Here is a 17897-nt window from a genome sequence, read left to right as displayed (position 1 = left end):
TTTTTTTACCCAGTGGGTGGTGGGAATCTGGAACTCACTGCCTGAAAGGGTGGTAGAGGCAGAAACCCTCATAACATTTAAGATGTATTTGGATGTGCACTTGTGATGCCACGGCATACAAGGCTATGGGCCTAGTGCTGGGAAATGGGATTAGAATAGTTTGACTGGCGCAGACTTGATGGGCTGAAGGGACTTTTTCTGTGCTGTAGACCTCTATGACTATGACTAAATTACAACTTTAACTGGTGTAATGATGACTTTCCTGAACTTTGGCCTCCCACCCTTCATCCCTAACTATCCTTTGGCTGGAAACTTTACTGCCAATGACCTTTCTTCATATTGGCTCAGATTCTTTGTTTCTTTGTTTCTTTGAAGGTGATAAGGTTATTAAGTTGCACAAATCAATAATAATTGTTTGAATAGCCTTGCACACTAAAAGGCTTGTTTCTTTTAATCAGAAATCTCTTTATTTAGCTTGCTATTTGCAATCAACAAACACTTGACAATGATCTACAAAAACCAACAGATTGAAATCAGTTCACAGCCATAAGAGTGTAAATCATTAGCAGAAAATGTATTCACTGATGTGTGTTTTATTTAATGATTTTTGTATAGCTATCTATTGATGTATTAATTAACTGGTTCCTGAAGTTATGCTAATTTATTGATTCACTCATGTTCGCAGTTGTAGTAGTTCATTTAATCTGATGTGCCCTTGATCAGTTCCTCCTTTGATCTATTCATGTGTTGCTATCCCCACTGCTCCACTCGTATCTTGGCTTGGTGCGTTCGCTGGTCAACAAAATTACTAATTAACTGCAGCCACTTCTCCATTTGATTAATGGCTGTTATGTCTTGTATTTCCCAGAGGTTTGAAACAATCACTCTTTTAGGCACAAACATTGGAGCTGACACTGAATATATTTTTCAGATCTCACTGTTGCTTTGGTGCACTGACTGTAGTGAGTGATGTGGCACTCTGGATACACATGCATGATAATATAGTCCCTAAATCATATCGGAATAATGTAGCACTAATGCCTGCTATTGTAGGTTTGTTTTTGATCTGAGTGGTGCTTTTTGTTCCAGTAACTAATTCCCTGGCATCTACCTCGCTGCGCTGATCTGTTGTTATCAGTGAATGATGATGAAGGGGGAAGCGGAGTTTGGTTTTCATTCCCTCATGGCACTAAAAACACCTTATAATTGAAGTTTTAGATTTATTTTATCAGCAGTTTCTGAGTGGAACCTGTTGCCCTCTCCCATGGCGAGTTTGGTGGCAGGGTGGCATTTGATCAGGTGGGAGGATGGTGGGTGGGGACTAGCCCCTGCCCCCGCCCACCCCCCCCACCCCGCCCCATCCACACTGAGAGGTCCTTGTTGGGCAGGCTAGTGGACGGCCTTCCTGCTCTGCTACCAGTTAAGGCTCTTAAGTGGACAATTAATACCCACTTAAGGGCTTCATCCCACTGGCAGGTGGCCTCTCATACAGGGAGCATGACAAGCAAACCCGTATGTGGTTGCTTTCTGTGGTGGTGGGTAGAGGTCCCTCATTCAAAGGCCTGATCAAGGGACCCGGCATCAGGAGAGAGTAGGGGGCTGCTAAGAGACACCCTCCCCCCTCATGGTAGCCACTCACCTGCGACCTCCACCCCGTGATCTCCCTCTCACCCATCAGTCACCTGGGACCCAGCGACGATTCTGGGCCTCAGGGGGATGCCGTACCGGCAACAACCAGCAACTCCCTGGTGATGTTCAATACAGTTCCCAGCCCCTGATTGCCCGACTGCTCTCGGCGGGCTGGACATCTGCTCCCAGGGTCCTTAGTACAAGGGGGAGGCCTGGCACTGAGTGTCTGAGTGGAACAAGATCCGCTGGTCTCCCTGAAAAGAGGTGACGTGGGGCTCTCGCGGTTCTCCAGATGTGGCCTACACCCCTGTTGCCTCCTCAAGTTTCCAGCCTCTCTTTTAAAAAGTGCTGCTGTTCACAATTTTGAGGACATGGGTTACAATTTTTCAACATTGTACAAGCTTTGACATCTCCAAGGACACAGGTGATTGCGTAAATTTTAATGCCGTAAAACTATGTCAGAGGGCTTGAAAACTTTCAGTAAGGCTCAAAACACAAAGTGCTTGCATGAATAAATCTAAAATACAAAACCAATCCCTGTGAGAGCACTGTTGGTCAAGCCTCCCGTCTCCCACCCTTTATAAACTTGAAGTTATCCAAAACTGCATGCTAATTTGTACCGAGTCCCACTCAACCATCGCCCCTTTGCTCCCTGACCCGCATTGGTTCCCGGTGAAGCACAGCCTTGATTTTAAAGTTCTCATTTTCTCTATTTGCAAATCCCTCCATGGTCTCATTCATCCCTATCTCTCTAATCTTCTCCAGGCCTACAATCCTCTTGCGATATCTGTGGCTCCTCCAATCCTTGGCTCTTGAATGTGCCTGTTTTTAATCACGGACATGCCTTCAGCTGACTGGGCCCAAAGCCCTGAAATTCCCTCTCTTCTCCTTTAAGACACTCCCTAAAACCTAACTCCATGTTCAAGCTTTTGGCCATCCGCCCACATATCTCCTTAAATGGCACAACGTCAAATTTTGTTTGATAATCCTCCTGTGAAGAGACATTTTATTACACTAAAGGTGGTATAAAATTACAAGTTGTCGTTGTTACATCTTCCCTTTATTTTGTGAATTATTGGGAACAGGTTCCCTAAGCAAGCTCTTTTGCCTTAGCCCAGTGATCATCCCAAAGGGAAGCTGTGATTGTGAATCTGCTTCTGTCTGATTGCAGGATTGAGGCTGGGTCAGAGTCAGGAACCCGTTCTTCATTCAGAGTGACAAGAATGCCTCGCTCTTTAAATTATTGTAGTATCTGCCAAGCTAAGTCATAACTTCTTATCTAAGGTTTTCATTTTAGGTTAACCCTCTCTATGCCTGATGTTATGTAGAAAAAAGGACTTTAATTTATGGATCATCTTTCATGATCTCATGTTATCCCAAAGCTCTTTGTAGCCAATGAAATACATTTGAAGCGCTGTTGCTATTTAACGTAGGCAACGTGGAACCAAAATTTTGCACAGCAAGCTCCAACAAGCAGCAGTAGGATAATGATGATTGAGTGATAAATATTTTCCAGGGGAGAATTCACCTGCTCCTCTTCAAAAAAAATGCCCTGGGACCTATTACATCCCCCAAGGTCAGGTGGAACCTTGGTTTAAAAACGCATCTGAATGGCAGCATCTCCAACAGAGCAGCACTCCCTCAGCATTCCTCTGGCATGTCAGCCAAGGTTATGTGCTCAAATCTCTGGAGTGGGACTTGAATCCACACCCTTCAGAGACCAACATGCTACCCTCTCAGCTATGTCCAAAATATGATTTGATATGCTGTAAAAGAGAGTTTGTATGAAATGCAGTCTTGAGTATGCAGCTTTTGTCCAGTGTCTCATGTTCCTATGTTCTTATGTAACTGCAGCCTGTGCGGAGTTAGGCTTGTTTCAAAGCTAGATGCACCCAGTGGGTCAACCTAGCACTCGATAGGCAGGCAGTGGCTACCTTGTAAATATCTACCTCAGTCTGCTAAGTGACCAGCACTTCAGTATAGCTGATGTGGCTGGGACCCAAAGTAAATGTACTTGTTGACTTCAATTCTAATTTTAGTGCTGTGTGTTGTCATAGGTGGCTCAGTGTGAGAGATTGTATGTCCTATGTGGAATAAAGTAGTTGCGGTTCTTTAAAGGAGAGGGAAAGGTAAGGCTTAAGTGCTAAGAATCTTGAGAATTTCTCCTGGGATGTTTCCCAGCTATTCATTTAATGTGGCAGTTGATTTGGAAGATAATCCATGTTAGTGTTTTCTTGTGGAATTCTGAATATTCTCTCTGTTGAGGCTGTGGGCCCAAGTCCCACTCCTAAGACTTAAGCATCAAATCATTGCTGACACTCCAGTGCAGTACTGAGGGAGTGCTGAACTGTCAGAGGTGCCATCTTTTGGAAGTAAAGTTAAGCAGAGGTCCTGTGTGCCCCCTCAAGCGAGTGTAAAAAATCCAGTTGCACTATCCTGAAGAAGAGAAAGGGCATTCTCCCCAGTGTCCAGACCAACAAAAATCCTTCAGTCAACTTCACAATAAGAAGAGTGATCTGGCCATTATCGTAATGTTGTTTGAGGCAACTTGCTGTGTACAAAATGGCTGCATTGTTTCTGACATTACAGCAGTGACAACTCTCTGTACTATTTTGGCTGTGAAGTGTTTGGGGACATCTCTATATAAGTTCCTTTGTTCATTCTGCCACTGAAATGGACCCATGCTCAATGATGCCAGCCAAGGCAACAGTTTGGCTAATTTGGTGACTGGGAAGGGGCTACTTTACTGCTGCACTGAGATTATCAAAACAAGACTCCGGGGTGTTTGGTGTGAGCAATGGAAATGTCAGCCAGATGTAACTGTGTCTGGTTGGAAGAGGCAGTTCATTATCCAACTGACTTTTGCTTTACTTGACCTGAAGCCACAGTTAACCTCTGTCTGTGTAATCAGGGCAGGAGAAATGGACAGGCTTTCAGCTTCTGATTGTTTCTCAGCCACCACTGCTGGAACCGTATGTCTGTGTATCTGTGTGCGAATCTCAAATGAGGATAACACTGGGCTCAGTCCTAACACTGAATCTAGGGGCACCCCTAGGCTCTCCCCCCTCCCCCAGACCCCCCCCCACCGCGACCTCCGGGCATCCCCAATCTGACCACCTGATACCCCAGACCTCCCCACACTACCCCACCCGAACTCCAGACACCCTCAACCTCCCCCGCAACGCCCCCCCCCCCCCCCCGCCCCCCCCCCCGACCTCAACTTCCCCCCAAACCCCCGGACACCCCCAAACCCCTCCCTACCGATCTCCGAGCAGGCCAGCCCCTCCTCTCTGACTCTGGACACCACCCCCCCAGACCCTGCCACCCCACCCCACCCGAACTCTGGACATCCCCAAACAACCCCACCGATCACCCCCAACTGATGAAGAGTCATACGGACTCGAAACGTTAACTGTATTCCTCTCTGCAGATGCTGTCAGACCTGCTGAGTTTTTCCAGCTATTTTTGTTTAAAACAAAATGTTGCTTGTTTCAATGGTACAAATGTTGGGACCAGCTACTTATTTGTAAACTCCACACTCATGACGTGATTGTGCGGTGATTCTGCAGTTGTAATGTTAGGGATTACAATTTGGGTTTTGATGATAAGTGTTTGTTTATGAGTTCAGGTTGCATGAACTTGGTTTTGTATTGCTTTGAGTGGAGGAGGTTGGGGGGGTAATCTAATTAAAATGTTTAAAAGGCAGAGAAGAAGAAACAATGTGCTCTGGTGATAAAATCTAGAACAAGGGAGTATATTCTTAAAATTGGAACTCGGCAATTCAGGAGTGAAATCAGGAAGCACTTTTGTGCTTGCGATTTAGTAGGGATCTCAAATGCTCTCCCCCAAACAGGCTATGAATGCTGGGGTACGATTGGAGCCTTTACGACTGAGACCGATAGATTTTTGATGGGGAAGATTGTTAAGGAGTATCGAGCAAAGTCGGATAAATGGAGCTGCATTCAGTCATGAGCCAGTTAAATGGTGTACAAGGTTCTGGTGATTGAACGGCCTCCTCCTGTTCCTAACATTCTTGTATAAAACAATACCAAAATCTTTGTTTAAATGATGGTGGAAATTGAGCTGTGAGTAATCATGGGATTAACCCCAATTCATTTTGATTTCTAGAAGTGTGGTAAACTTTCCCTGATCCCCAGTAAGGAAAATCTCAAGCAAAGTTTGACAATGTTCTAACCCTACATCCTTCATTATTAATTCAGCTAACTTGACTGCATTTTTGTCTTGGTTTTTCCCTGGTGCTGTTCATTTTTTTTAATTCACTCCCATGGGATGTGGGCATCACTGGAAGGCTAGCATTTATTGCCCATTCCTAATTGCCCTTGAGAAGGTGGCGGTGAGCTGCCTTCTTGGGCCATTGCAGTACATGTGGTGTAGGAACACCCACAGTGCTGTCAGGGAGGGAGTTCCAGGATTTTGACCCAGTGATAGTGGAGGAACGATGATATATTTCCAAGTCAGGATGGTGAGTGACTTGGAGGGGAATGTCCAGGTGGTGGTATTCCCATGGTCTGCTGCCCTTGTCCTTCTAGATGGTAGAGGTCACGGATTTGGAAGGTGCTGTCTAAGGAGCCTTGATGAGGTGCTGTGATGCGCCTTGTAGATAGTACACACTGTTGCCACTGTGCGTCGGTGGTGGTGGGAGTGAACATTTGTGGATGGATTGCCAATCTTGTGGGCTGCTTTGTCCTGGAGGGTGTCAAACTTCTTGAGTGCTGTTGGAGCTGCACTTATCCAGGTAAATAGAGAGTATTCCATCTTACTCCCAACTTGTAGATAGTGGACAGGCTTTGAGGAGTCAGGAGGTGAGTTACTCTCTGCAGAATTCCTAGCCTCTGACCTGCTCTTGTAGCCACAGTATTTATATGGCTAGTCCAGCTCAGTTTCCGGTCAATGGTAACCCCCAGGATGTTGATAGTCAGGGATTCAGCAATGGTAATGCCATTGAATATCAAGAGGCATTGGTTAGATTCTCTCTTGTTGGAGGTGGTCATTGCCTGGCACTTATGTTGTTACTTGCCACTGTCAGCCCAAGCCTGGATATTGTCCAGGTCTTGCTGCATTCGGACATGGACTGCTTCAGTATCTGATGAATTGCGAATGGCGCTGAACATTGTGCAATCATCAGTGAACATCCCCACTTCTGACCTTATGATGGAAGGAAGGTCATTGATGAAGCAGCTGAAGATGGTTGCGCCAAGGACACTACCCTGAGGAACTTCTACAGTCATATCCTGGAACTGAGATGATTGACCTCCAACAACCATAACCATTTTGCTTTGTGCTAGGTGTGACTCCAGCCAGTCGAGAGCTTTCCTCCTGATTCCCATTGACTCCAGTTTTGCTAGGGCCCCTTGATGCTACACTCAGTCCGATGCTGCCTTGATATCAAGGGCAGTCACTCTCACCTCACCTCGGGAGTTCAGCTCTTTTGTCCATGTTTGAACTAAGGCTGTAATGAGGTCAGGAGCTGAGTGGCCCTGGAGGAACCCAAACTGAGCGTTGGTGAACAGGTTATTGCTAAGCAAGTGTCGCTTCACAGCACTGTTGATGACATCTTCCATCACTTTACTGATGTTGAAGAGTAGACTGATGGGGCAGTAATTGGTTGGGTTAGATTTGTCCTGCTTTTTGTATACAGGACATACCTGGGCAATTTTCCACATAGCTAGGTAGATGCCAGTGTTGTCGCTGTACTGGAACAGCTTGGCTAGGCGTGTGGCAAGTTCTGAAGCACAAGTCTTTGGCACTATTGCGAGAGTACTGTCAAGGCCCATAGTCTTTGACCAAGTGAGTTGTTTAATTGTCCACCATCATTCACACTGCATATGGCAGGACTGCAGAGCTTAGATCTGACTTGTTGATTGTGGGATTGCTAAGCTCTGTCTATCACTGGCTGCTTATGCTGTTTGGCATGCAAGTAGTCCTGTGTCACTTCACCAGGCTGACACCTCATTTTTGGGTATGCCTGGTACTGCTCCTGGCATGCCCTCCTGCACTCTTCAGTAAGGCCACGAGGTTACAGATTGTGTCCAAGTACAACTCTGCTGCTAGTGATGGCCCACAATGCCTCATGGATGCCCAGTCTTGAGTTGCTAGATCTTTTCGAAATCTATAGCATTTAGCATGGCGGTAGCGCCACACGACACAATGGAGGGTATCCTCAGTGTGAAGACAGGACTTCGTCTCCACAAGGACTGTGCAGTGGTCACTCCTACTGCTACTGTCATGGACAGATGCATCTACAAGGATGAGGTCAAGTATGTTTTCCCCTCCCCATCTGCCGCAGACCCAATCTAGCAGCTATGTCCTTTAGGACTCAGCCAACTTGGTCAGTAGTGGTGCTGCTGAGCCACTTTTGGTGATGGACATTGAAGTCCCCCACCCAGAGTACATTGTGCCTTTGCCACCCTCAGTGCTTCCTCTACATGGTGTACAACATGGAGGAGCACTGATTCATCAGCTGGGGATGAGTGGGGGTGGGGGGAGGTGGGTGTGGGGAGTGTGTGGTCTGGTGTAGAGGAGGCGGTACATGGTAATCGGCAGGAGATTTCCTTGCCCACGTTTGACCTGATGCCATGAGACTTCGTAGGGTCCAGAGTCGATGTTGGGGACTCCCAGGGCAATCCCCTTCCAAACTATATATCACTGTGCCGCCACCTCTGCTGAGTCTGTCCTGCGGTGGGACAGGACATACCCAGGGATGGTGACAGTGGTGTCTGGGACATTGTAATGTATGATTCCATGAGTATGACTATGTCAGGCTGCTGCTTGACTAGTCTGTGAGACAGCGCTCCCAATTTTAGCACAAACCCAGATGTTAGTAAGGAAGACTTTGCAGGGTCAACAGGGCTGAGTTTGCTGTTGTCGTTTCTGGTGCCTAGGTTGATTCCAGGTGGCCTGCCCGGTTTCATTGCTTATTGACATTTCTAGTGGTGTGATACAACTGAGTGGCCTGTAAGGCCATTGCAGAGGGCCACATTGAGTCAACCACATTGCTTTCACGTGTCACATGTGACATGTAGGCCAGATCAGGCAAAGATGGCAGATTTCCTTCCATAAAGGGCATTAATGAACCAGATGGGTTTTTATGACAATTGACAATGATTTCATGGTCATCATTAAACTTTAAATTCCAGATTTTTATTGATTGAATTCAAATTCCACCATCTGCCAAGGTCGGATTTGAACCAGGTTCCCCAGCACATTACCCTGGATCCTTGGGTTAATAGTCCAGGTGCGGTACATGTTAATTAGCAGGAGGTTTCCTTGCTGATGCACCACCACCTCCCTCAGCAGTTTTAGTAAGTTGAGAAAAATTCCTGATGGTGCAGAATGTATGTGATTTTTGGAAATAAGGCTTCAGTGCTGGATTTCTTTCTTACTGTTTGCTGCCATAAAGGCTGAATGAATAATGACTGAATGAATAAATTAATGCATCAATACATTAACTAAGGCATTCATTAACTAATTCGTTAACTAATGCATTACTTAACTCATTCATTAACTAATGCATTAATTTACAAGAATGGCCATTCGGCCCCTTCAAGTCATTCGATAGGATCATAGCTGGGATTTTCCACTCCCGCAGAAAATATTGTGTGAAGAAAATGATCCATTTTATGTCGGCAGGAAAACGATTTCCTACTGTTCCCTCTGGACTATCGTGCAATATTGGGAATGCCATTTGAATACACTTACATGTTATGAATACTCATTATAAAGCTTGCTTGCCAGTATCATTTATTGTTGCCTGCATCGCAGGCAGGCAAGAAGACGGAGACTGTGATGGAGGCGCCAGGCTCACCAAAGAGAGGAGCTTCACCCTTATGATCAAAGGGCAGACACAGAGGGTGACCACAAGAAGAAAATCCTGCAAATATGTGCCATTTATCCAGGAAGCATCCGTGACTCCTACATCTTGAGTAGGTCGCAGATCCTGGATATGTTCAAGGGGCCACACAGGACCCAAAGTTAGCTGCTTGGTGACAAAGGATAGCCTCAAAGGACGTGGCTGTTAACACCCGTGTGGCGGCAACAAAATGCAGCAGAGAGAAGATACAATGAAGCTCATACTGCTACCCGAACATTGGTGGAGCAGACCATTGGCATGTTACAGATGCAATTCCTATGCCTGGTCAGATCTGGTGGAGCGCTCCAGTAAACCCTCCCAGAGGGTCTCCCAGATCATTGTGTTTGTTGCACGCTGCACAACCTGGCACTACAAAGTGAGGAAGAGTTGCCAGATGCCAACATGGAGGAGCTGCATGTCTCCTCCGATGAGGAGGACATGGGAAGGGGTGAGGAAGATGAGGTTGAGGAAGCTGAGGCAGCAGGGGAAGATGCCATTGCACGGGCCAGATGAGGCAGACATGCATGAGAGGCCCTCACAGCCACAAGATTTCATGAGGAAGCTGGCGGGAATGAGTGAGTATCCTCTTAGACAAGTACTCTCAAGATGGGCCCAAATGAACATCAGTGTGGCTCCCCCTCTCATTTCAACCACCTACAACGCTTTAAGGCTCACCTTGATGGTGATACTGACAGGTGACACTTGGGCAATAGCAACTGAGGACGTGCTGCAGGTCCTCATGCATTTTGAGATGACTCGGTGCTCTGTGTCACCTTCATCTCCATAATGTTGACATCCGGCACTCTGCGTGCCGACACTTAGACTGACCTGTCCATATAGATTGAGCACCTGAGGATAACCATGTTCACACACTTGCTGGCCACACATTAGAATACCTCCTCTTGAACACAGTCTCGCCTAATGGCCAGCCCTGGCCCTTGTGACCTCGATACAGCAATAACAGTATGGGGAACTGAAGGTGAGACTTCGTTCATGTTAAACAGCAGAGTTTAGCTTCATTACATCCTGGCTGCCAGGCCACTGCTGCCCTCAACATTGTCTTCCCATCAGGGTCACAAATGCACATCAAGAGATTGCGCAAACCCTCCATTCACCACAACACATCATCATTTAGAGGTAGAGGGGGTGCTATGCACAATACCTGGCACAGCGCTGCTTCCCCACATTAGGACGAGAGCCTTGTGGGTGCTACACAGGTGAGTACGAGGTGGGAGAAGCTCAAGGTTGTAGCATCGAGCGCCAGGACAATGATATAGCTGTAAGGGGCAGAGCTGCAGCAGATCAAGCTGGGGAGGTGGTCGCACTTACGGGTGAGCTTATCAGATGTACACTCAGAGAGTGGGCAATGCTCAAGGCGGACTGGAGTGCATGCAGGCTGTGATTTTCAGCTCAATGATTGAAAGCCCTGCCATATGAAAGAGAGAACATAGAGTTCCATTATATGTGAGGCTTCTCAATGCATTTCAACATCTTTCCTTGCACACCAAACCGTCACCCCTCAATAACAGCTGAACACCTCAGCCTCAGTCTTACACAGCCAAGATCTAACATTACACGACTAAGCCAAACAAGAGAACGAGCTCCCTTCCACAGTACACTCTCCTTTAAGGACAAGGCATAACTGATGCTGCAAACGATCTGAGAAAGGGTACACAGTGGGTCAGTTGGCAGCATACAACATTGACCAGAGGCACATGAGAGTGACATCTGGGATAAGTGTTGGGAGGGACTGTGGTGTCACACATGATAGACAACAACACAGCTGATCATAAAGAGGTGGATTACACAAGAGGTTTTGTGAAATGGGTGCTGTACTTCTTACATTTGTGAAAACTATATACGTGTTCAACATCTGTGACACTGATGTGATGCTAATGTTCTTTTGTCTCCCTAACCCAACCACTACGTCCTGATGCTTCCCCAACTTCACCAGCAGAGTTGGAAGCAGCCTGCTGAACGCTACATCCTGTTGTCTGTGATGACTTTGAGCGTCCTTTGGAGGGCTGAGACCTGGAGGGCCCTGGCCTGATTTGGGTGTCCTGCTGTGGGGCAGCTGCGCCCTCCTTGGCCTATGGAGCTAGAGGTGATGGGGTCACAGGAAGAGAGAATTGGGATCAGCTGGACACTGCTGGAGTAACTTAGGTGGAGGCCCAGCTGCTGGTCCTCATCACAATGGGGTGCTCGAGTACCCCGGTTGACTCCCTGAGAAGGGCAAGTTGGAGTGAGATCATGCTGCCCCACCCCCCTCTCACGTAGCTACTGTTGGATGCCACCAATGCTTATACCGATGGAGTGCAGCTCCTGCCACAGTGCAAGGCCTATGTCCTGGACCAAGGTCTCCATGGCAGCCACCATCCTACCAGTGTTGACCTTGGTGCGTTGGCATGCTGGCGCTATCAGATGGACTCCTCCATCGTGCATTGATATCTGAGGAATGCAGTTGACATTCCTTCCAGATGTACTCGTGATTGTCACTGCAGCTCCACCAACCGAGATGGGACTGAGTCAGGAGGCTTGTCATCTGACTTGAACTCTCCAGCAATCCTATGAGTCCCAGCTACCTCGGATGTCTCTGCCTCTGCCTGCCTGAACCAGATTGAGTGTTGTGCTCACCAGTTGTGACCCTGAGGTTGCTCTAGAACTGTGTCTCTGCATTGTAGAGGGTATGGGTGAGTTTCCTCACCTGAGGTGTCATCAGGGCTTGAGCTGAAGACCAGGCTGGCTGAGGGCCTCGGGTGCATGGCAGAGCTGCCTATGAAAGAAAGTAGAGATGATTAGTACATGGTAGGTGACTCGAGAAATACTCAACTGAGTCACAGTATTGTTGGCTGAAGGATGAACTGGTGCAGGGTGATTTGGGTGATTGTTGCCGACCTCTCCATCACAGCAGAAATGATCCACATCCTCTCTGGCCAGTGTATTGGCTTGGTTCCCGTACTCTACGAGGACCTTCATGTTGGGCACCCCACCCCCTAGTCTGGGACCTCTCCCTCTGATTGTATGTGAACTTGTCCTGCATAAAGACAGTTGGAGAGTATGAGAGCAGGACGCATACCAGGGCAGATGATAAGAATGCCTGCCATGTGTGGGTGCTGAGTGGAGCCATGGATAGGATGAGGCCAGATGGAGATGCAAAGGTATGTGTGAGAAAGTGAGCGGTGATGTCCCTTGAGCTGACAATGTGTGAGATCCCTGTGGAGTATCATCCTGCAAATGGCTGATGGGCATGTAGGTTTGAGAGTTGAGAGTGATGACCTGGTTGACTTACCCTTGTGAAATACATGAGATCATGCATTGTTTTTCTGTACTGTGCAGTATTGGTACTGACCACCCCTGCCACTGCCTACCAAGCCAGGGTGGTGATGTTAGTGGACCTCCTCAGCCGGAGCTGGGGGAGGACATCATGGTGACCCTCCACAGCGTCCAGTAGGTGACCAAGGGAGGCGTCATTAAACTTGGGGACTGCCACCTCCTTGCCTTTTGGCAACATCATCAATGCAGTAGTCCTGTGCTGCACGCATGAGACTGCTGTGCGAAGCTGGCGCCCAGAGTGAGATACATAAGAACATCAAGCAATATGAACAGAAGTAGACCATTCGGCCCCTCGGGCCTGCTCCGCCATTCAATAAGATTGTGGCTGATCATCTCGTGATTCGATTTCCACATTCCCATCTAACCCCGATAACCTTTGATCTCCTTGCCTAACAAGAATCTATCTACTTCTGCCTTAAAAGTATTCAAAGACCCTGTTTCAATTGCCTTCTGAGGCAGAGTGTTCCAAAGTCACACAACCCTCATCTTTGCCCTAAAAGGTCGGCCCCTAATTTTAAAATAGTGCCCCCTAGTTCTGGACTCACCCTCAGGTGAGCTCATGACGGGGTGGGCGAATCAGAGGCTGCTATGTGCACTTAATTAACGAGGCAGGTCGCGGATGATACGATGTTAAAACCTGCCATTGTGGCCGGCGAGAAAAACGCCGATTTTCACGCCCACCACTGCACTTGGAGCGTCAATGAGAGAATCCCGCCCCATGGCTGATCCGATTGTGGCCTCAGCTTCACTTCCCTGTCTGCCTCCCATAATCCTTGACTCCCTTGTTGATCATTAAACTATTAATTTCAGGAGCTTTCCCTGACCCATTTACAAATGTTGTGGTATGTGACCATTCAGCCCCTCTCTTTGTGATATTAGCCATGAGACTGGAAGTGGAAACGAAGCCTATTCCCAAAAGAAAGACCGTGATGTGAGCTTCCTTTCATTGGCTGATGGGAAGCCCAGGAGTAGCTCACTCTTTAGACCTCCAAGTGACCTGGGTGCAGGTGATGAGTTGGGTTGGGAGCAAGGGTTGGAGGTGGAGGATTGGCCTCAGGAGATCAAAAGTTAGGTCAAGGAAGAAAATGAGGGGCAGAAGAATGCACAGCTAGATACCCTTTAACTAATGGAATATAACTTTGGTGGTGTTGTCTACAGATGTTGCAGTGGTGGAGATGGCTGACCCTTACTGTCAACCTTCACTCTTCTATCATCTTGGCGTCCGCGAGAGTTTCAGCATGACGAACAACGTGATCCTTTGCTGCAACAGTAACCTGACATTGCTGCAGTCACTACAGGTAAGAGGATCCATATAGCTTGTGCAAGTTGTGTTGCTACCTTTCTGCTTTATAACTGGTTTTTAGATGTGCACTGGAGCTTGTATACTCCAGATTCCCTGTTGTAGATTTGGACTGGGATATTTGTCTGACAGCTGTGTTAAAATTCTCTTCACTGGGGTGTGTCAGCAGCTGTCCACTTGTGTTTTGAGGATGAATATAGCTAAAACTAAAGGACTTGTGATCCCTGACCAACTGATAAGGCAAGTGTAAAATCCATCCCTTGACTTGGACAGGATTCCTCCCTGTTCTCTCTGTTTCTGTATTGTTCCTTGAGTAGAAGGATCTGTGCCAAACCCATTGTCTGACTCTCTCGATGGTCAAACAACCAGAATTGTATATATCCAAAAGGGATAACTGGATCTGCTTTTTCTGTCACGTATCGAAATTTATTAATTCAAGGTTGGGGTCAATTATGAATTGTCATAGCCATTCTCCCTGCTGAATGTCCACCTTTAGCTTGTCTGTGTGAACCCCTCCAGTCCAGTTTCTGCCCTGTCCACCCCACGGTAAGAAGACCAGCCTATACAAAGTCAGCTTTTGTGTTTGTGACCATGGTGCAGTGTCCCTCCTTGTCCGCCACAATTTCTCTGTGTTTGACCTTTCCCCTGTTGTTCTCCTCAGCAGGACTGCCCTCATCAAACTTCAGTTCCACCACGGCCAGCTAATTTCCAACAATGGCTTCCCTTCCTGTCCTCCTTGCTTTGTCCCAACATTCTACCATTGGTCCCATTCTTTTCTTCATCATCTGTAGGATAATGCTATTTGCCACTTAAGATAAAGAAAGAACTTGCATTTACATAGCGCCTTTCACAACTTCAGGGCCTCTTAAAACACTTTACAGACAATGAAGTATTTTTTGAAGTGTAGTCACTGTTGTAATGCGGAAAAATCAGAAGTTCATTTATGCACAGCAAGCTCCCACAAACAGCAATCTGATAATCATCAGATAATCTGTATTTTAGAGATGATGTTTGAGGAATGAATGTTGACCAGGACTCCAAGGAGAACGCTCCTGCTCTTCTTTGAATAGTGGGATCTTAAAGTCTCCAAGTCTCCCCTCAGTACTGCACTGAAGTGTCAGCCAAGATTAGGTGCTCAAGTCTCTGGCACAGGGCTTGAACCGTCAACCTTCTGACGCAGGTAAGAGCGCTACCCACTGAGTCACAGCTACTTGTTTGCTGATGTGGCCAGCTCTGCTTCTCCACCGCGTCCAAAGAATAACTCTGCCCTTTCCTTTCATCCTTCTTGGCACCTTATTCAAGCTGAAAAGATCCCTTGCACCATCATCTGCACAAAAATGAAAATGTTTTGTGGCTGCACTTTGGCTAAAATGTCAATCCCTGTGACTCAGCAGCATTGTAGATGTATTTTTAAGATTTTCAGGAAGTGTGGAGCATGTAGCCAGTGTTTTGTGGTGATGCTGTCTAGAAGATTGATAAAGGTTTATGTTCAGGCGATATGTCAGCCTCGACTCAGTGGAAACACTTGCCTCAGAGATAGGAGGGGTGTTCATTTCCCATTCCAAAGAGCTGACCACAAAGTCTCTGGCGGGCATTCCAGCTCTGAGAGAGTGCTGCAGCATTAAAGATGCTGCAGTTTGGATGAGATATTAAAATGAGGCCCTATATGCCTGCTTGGGGACATAAAAACCCCATGGAAGAAGAGCAGAGGAGCTCCCGCTGGTATCACGGCCAATATTTATTCCTCAGCTAACATCAGTGAAAAACAGGTTATCTGATCATTAACATTTTGCTGTTTGTGGGACCTTGCTTTGTGAAAATTTACTTGTATTTCTTACGTTATGACAGTGGCTACAGTTCAAAAACATTTCATTGGTACTTCATAGTGCAGTGCTTTGGCATGTCCTGAAGGTCATGAAAGGTGCTATATAAATGCACGTCTGAATAGAGGAATTCCAACTCTGCATCAGGTGGATGACCAGAGACATGAATAGTCTCAGCTGCATATTTAGTCCTTGTTAATAAGGTTTCCAAGTTGATGAATAAAATTTCCCAGAATGAACATCCCTTCAGTTGGAGAAGAGATGTCCTTAATGTCCTTCGGTACTGACAATAACCCAAACAGGAATAAATTGGCTGTCGCATTTCCTACGCTGCATCAGTGACTGCACTTCGAAAAGCATGTGATTGGCTCTAAAACACCTTTGGATGTATGGTGTTCATTAATGGCACTATATAATTGCAAGTCCTTTTCAAATTAATATGTTTGACTTCGCAACCACTTGACTCACAAGTCATGTGAGTGATAATGGATTTGTCACTGATGTGCAAACACCATTATCATTTTAGAATTGATATTGTTGGTGTCCAGCTGGCATTATCCCAGCTCTTTATGGCCATGATGTTCTCTGGGGTTTTGATTATGAACCATGTGACGTACTTTCACTGTTGGGAAGCTGATTAATAACCTTCATCTTGGAAGAAAGTGCCAAACTAAATTGTTTTTAACATAGTTGTTCAACTTTCTGAAGGAGCTCTTCAATGAACTTTCTCTCTCACCTAGTTCCCAGGTAACAGCACAATAAGGGACAGCTACTATATCAGTGTTACCAACACAGGAGGTGGAGGTCTTGTGGCGCAGTGGGTAGTGTCCCTGCCTCTGAGTCAGAAGTCCCAGGTTCAAGTCACACCTCAGGACTTGATGGAAGGGAAGATGCATTTATAACATGGCAAACAAGTTGAGTATCAGCTGGAAATCCACATCAATGGTAGATGGTAAGAGTGGGAGAGATTTCTGGTCAGCCATTTGATGGAATGAACTTTGGAGCCTATGCCAGCATTATCCATAGTTTCAGACTGCAACATGCATGTAAAAGTGCATGCTGTCACTGTAACTCAAGCTGAGTTCATCTGAGTAAACTATAATAAAGCTACAGCGCAGGCAGTGTTCAAATTTAAGGTCATTCCAAAGGGTGCCAAGTGTGGCCACAGAAATGGCACCAGCAAGGTTGTACTCCCTTGGCACATGGCTCCCTGAAAGGTGCTCAGGACCACCCTGACAACTGTGGCAGCAGTTTCAGAACCATATTATTTACAATGTAAATGCGATGTGAATCTGGAGATGAGACCTGATTTGACAAGGAGAGAACTGGAAGAGATCTCCTGGAGAAGGCAGTCTCTCCACTTCAATCTGCATTCCAGTAGGGCCTCACTACTTACTATAGACTCACCATTTCTGCCTGTCTGACAAAATGGTTGGTCATTTAATCCTTTGCTAACTGATTAATATTTGTACAACTCCTCAGCAGGCCTATGGCTAAATTATACTTGATATTTGAAAATATAAAATTGAAGCACTAGTCTTCTGTGAAGTCAATTTTTAAAATCACCTTCTGATTGATAATTTTGTGTTTTGTTTGCAGGACATCATTTGCCAGAGAAATATGGTACGTTTCCATGGCAACCTTTCAAGATGAGTATGCTCATTAAAGCTGTGGTATTAATAACGATTAAAGAACAAAATGATTTGGGGGTTAATGCACCTTTTTTTATTCATTCACGGGATGTGGGCTTCGCAGGCTGGGCCAGCATTTATTGTCCATCCCTCGTTGCCCTTGAGAAGGTGGTGGTGAGCTGCCTTCTTGAACCGCTGCAGTCCATGTGGTCTAGGGCTAGGACTGACATCTACCCTGATGAATAGAATGAAAGGTTCTTCTCTCTGGCTGTCACAGTCCGATATGAACTGAATGTGAAGCTGCCTCAGTA

At 46.5% G+C, this 17897-nt stretch overlaps 1 protein-coding gene across 3 annotated transcripts in view; it reads left to right on the top strand.

The window, feature by feature from the left end:
- Positions 1-17897, top strand: part of LOC121291737 (mitogen-activated protein kinase kinase kinase 5-like) — a 264733-nt gene that overhangs the window by 17202 nt on the left and 229634 nt on the right. The window contains exons 2-3 of one of the 3 annotated variants that reach the window (XM_041213244.1): positions 13991-14130; positions 17555-17578. In XM_041213244.1, coding sequence (XP_041069178.1) covers positions 13991-14130; positions 17555-17578 — 164 coding nt within the window. Of the gene's footprint in view, positions 1-13990; positions 14131-15220; positions 15313-17554; positions 17579-17897 lie in introns of those variants that run through there. The other 2 variants (XM_041213246.1, XM_041213245.1) reach the window with 2 other exon arrangements.

Source organism: Carcharodon carcharias, chromosome 19 (assembly GCF_017639515.1).
Source record: "Carcharodon carcharias isolate sCarCar2 chromosome 19, sCarCar2.pri, whole genome shotgun sequence".
Classification (NCBI taxonomy): domain Eukaryota; kingdom Metazoa; phylum Chordata; class Chondrichthyes; order Lamniformes; family Lamnidae; genus Carcharodon; species Carcharodon carcharias.
Note: the sequence above shows the minus strand (reverse complement) of the source record. Positions and strands in the feature narration are given on the sequence as shown.